The sequence below is a fragment of the Galeopterus variegatus genome, unplaced genomic scaffold, assembly GCF_000696425.1.
Source record: "Galeopterus variegatus unplaced genomic scaffold, G_variegatus-3.0.2 Scaffold10125, whole genome shotgun sequence".
Taxonomy (NCBI): Eukaryota; Metazoa; Chordata; class Mammalia; order Dermoptera; family Cynocephalidae; genus Galeopterus; species Galeopterus variegatus.
The window spans coordinates 62378-65088 of record NW_007736236.1 but is presented as its reverse complement, the minus strand read 5'-3'; the positions used below and the strand labels follow the sequence as shown (position 1 = coordinate 65088).

Below are 2711 nucleotides of genomic sequence, written 5' to 3'. Positions count from 1 at the left end.
GAATATGTATTACTTTTAACATAAAAAATTGCTATCAGCCAGGGGAAAGTGTATATTAATTGATATTTCATTATGAAGTTCTATGGTGTGACTTAGATTTTGTGAAAAATAAATGACAAAACAAGTTAAAATATCTGTGACACCTCTTTCATAGGTTTTCATGCCTTGTCAAAATCCACAAGCTTCTCTTACCAGAAACTGGCCCATAGGAAAAAAAAAAAAAAAAAAAAAAAAAGAAGCAATTGGAATAGGTCAGTTAAAATTATACAAAAACTTTCCAAAAGACTGAAGCCATTCTGTTCTGCCATGAAACACTAAGGATGAATTTTAGGTAAACATACATTGGGCATGTTAAGAGTGATTGGTGTGGGCTGATCTGACCACTCCACAGGCTGCAGTCAAGCAACTGAATCAGCTGACTACATGTACATTGGGGTCTAACATTCCTGGCTTTGAACCTTGGCTTTGCCCCTTCCCTGGAACAACAGGATATCCACATGAAAAAAAAAAAAAAAAGAATCTAGACACAAACCTTACGCCCTTCACAAAATTAACTCAAAATGGATTGTAGACCTAAATGTAAAAATTCAAAATTATAAAACTCCTAAAGATAACGTAGGAGAAAATCTAGACGACCTTGGGTTTGGTAAGGACTTTGTAGATACAGTACAAAAGGCATGATCCATGAAAGAAAAAACTGCTAAGTTGGTCAAGAGTGTGTCTCCAAGGCCAGACTGTCTCGGTTTGGGTCCTGCCACTACATGCAGTGACTGTGCAAGCACTTTGGACTCGTGACTTCACCTCTCTGGGTGTGTGCTTCCACCGCTGAGAGACGGAGCTACACACGGTGGTCATGGGGACTGTGCCTTTGCATGGAGAGTTCTCAGGACAGGGCTTGGCACATGTAAGCGCTTAATAAACATCTCTTATTGCCCACCCCTCTCACAAAGAACGCCTGGAGCCAAATGGGATCCAGAATTTTTTGGATTTTAGAAAAGTAGCACAGGGCATACTCCATTTATTATGAAATGCTCCCAGCATGTATTTGTTGGGTGTGTAAGTATTCATACTAATTGGGATAGAGACTATAAATCACCTCACCATCAGATCAGTTTGCCACCAGATGCTTGCGGACTTTTATTATTTTGCCCCTCCAAACCTTAGTTTTCTCATCTGTAAAGTGGCGACAAGAGGCCAGGTACTGAGCATAACGCTTGGGACTGTCCCCTTTCTTCCTTAGAATGTAGACTCTGGTAAGCACCTCCCCTCCCGCTCCCCCCTCCAACCTCCAACCCTCCTGGAAAAGGAGGTGGGCAGACCAGAACCCATCAAGCCAGGCTGTTCTTACCTTCTTGCGGCCCCAGTTTCACCGTGTGGGATTCGTGCAGGATCTCTGCCACCGTCCTGCGGGTGTAGAGGATGGTGGCACCGCTCAGGTTGACTCGCACCCGCTGGGCCCGGGAGGTGAGGCTGGTCAAGCACAGGGCCAGCCTCAGGTCGTGGCCCAGCACGGGCGGCTCCAGCACCTTGAACTTGCCGGTGATGCTGGGCTTGGTGGCAGGCTCCAGGAGGTCATCTCTCCAGAGACCCCTTCCCCCGGCCCTGCGGATCCGGGTCCTCCTGCCGGAGGCCTCCACGCCGAACAGCTTCTTCACCGCCTTGCTGTACACCTGCCTCTCCTTCCGGGACCCTGCAGGGCGTCAGTGTCAGAGGCAGGCACCCTTGTCCTCCTCTGCAAGACTTGTCCCCCGCTCTGCCACCACTTTAAATTAGCACGGCTCTCGGAGGTCTCAAACAGGCTGCCCAAGAGCCTTAGGCAGATGTCAGCCTTAGGCCTTGTGTTGGGTTCTCCCTTTAAACAAAGGGTTTTTTTGGTTTTGGTTTTGGTTTTTGGTGGCTGGCTGGTTTGGGGATCCACACCCTTGCCATCCAAGTTTTAATCGGTTGCCCACAACTTCAGACCAGGAAATTTCACATAAAAGTGCACATTCCCAGCTTCTCTGACAACTGGGTCAGAAGCCTCATATAACGATAGCTAACACTCCTGTGGACTCACTATGTGCCAGGCACGATAGCTTCAGGCACTGTATTAGTTTCCCTAGGAGGTAGGCACTCTTTTCACCCCCAGATTACAGGCGAGGAACCTGAGGCACAGAGAAGTAAAGGAGCCCCTCAGCTGCGCGGCTCACGTGGTGAGTGAGGGAGCTGGGATTTGAACCCAGGACGTCAGGCTCCATGTTCCACTCGTGCTCCCTACCACTCTCTACACGGCAGTAATGACCTAGCGTTGAGCAGCGGCTGCCGCCTGTGGCGAGAATGTGCTCTCTGACCGTCTGTGGCCTCCCCTGTAACTCAGCTGACAAAGGCCCCCAGGGTCCTCACCTTCCGGGTACTTGTAGAGGCCCGTGATGTCCACGCGGGTGTCGCTGCCCACCGCCTTGGTGCTGATGCACCTCCCGATCTTCTTTGTGTCCGAGTACACGCGCTCCCGGCTCTCGTCCTCACGCCACAGCCAGGTGATGTAGTCCGCGTTGACCTCCGCGAACACGAAGGGGCCGTCGTGGGCCAGGTGCACGTCGCCCTCGCGGATGGCGGTGACGGAGGCGGGGCCGCACCGGAACACGCCTGGGCGGGAGGGGCACGCGTGAGCAGCGCGGGTGACGAAGAGTGGGGGTCGGGGGCCCGCCCGGCCGGCCGCAGAGGGGGGAATA

General features: G+C 51.4%; 1 protein-coding gene across 1 annotated transcript in view; it reads right to left on the bottom strand.

Moving 5' to 3' along the window:
* Positions 1–1348: 1348 nt before the first annotated feature.
* The window catches only part of TGM6 (transglutaminase 6), a gene marked incomplete at its 3' end in the record, with an annotated part of 13503 nt that continues 12140 nt past the window's right edge, over positions 1349–2711 (bottom strand). The window contains exons 10-11 of the mRNA XM_008594093.1: positions 2383–2625; positions 1349–1690 (exon numbers count right to left, since the gene is read on the bottom strand). Of these exons, the coding sequence (XP_008592315.1) occupies positions 1349–1690; positions 2383–2625 (585 nt within the window). The remainder of the gene's footprint in view (positions 1691–2382; positions 2626–2711) is intronic.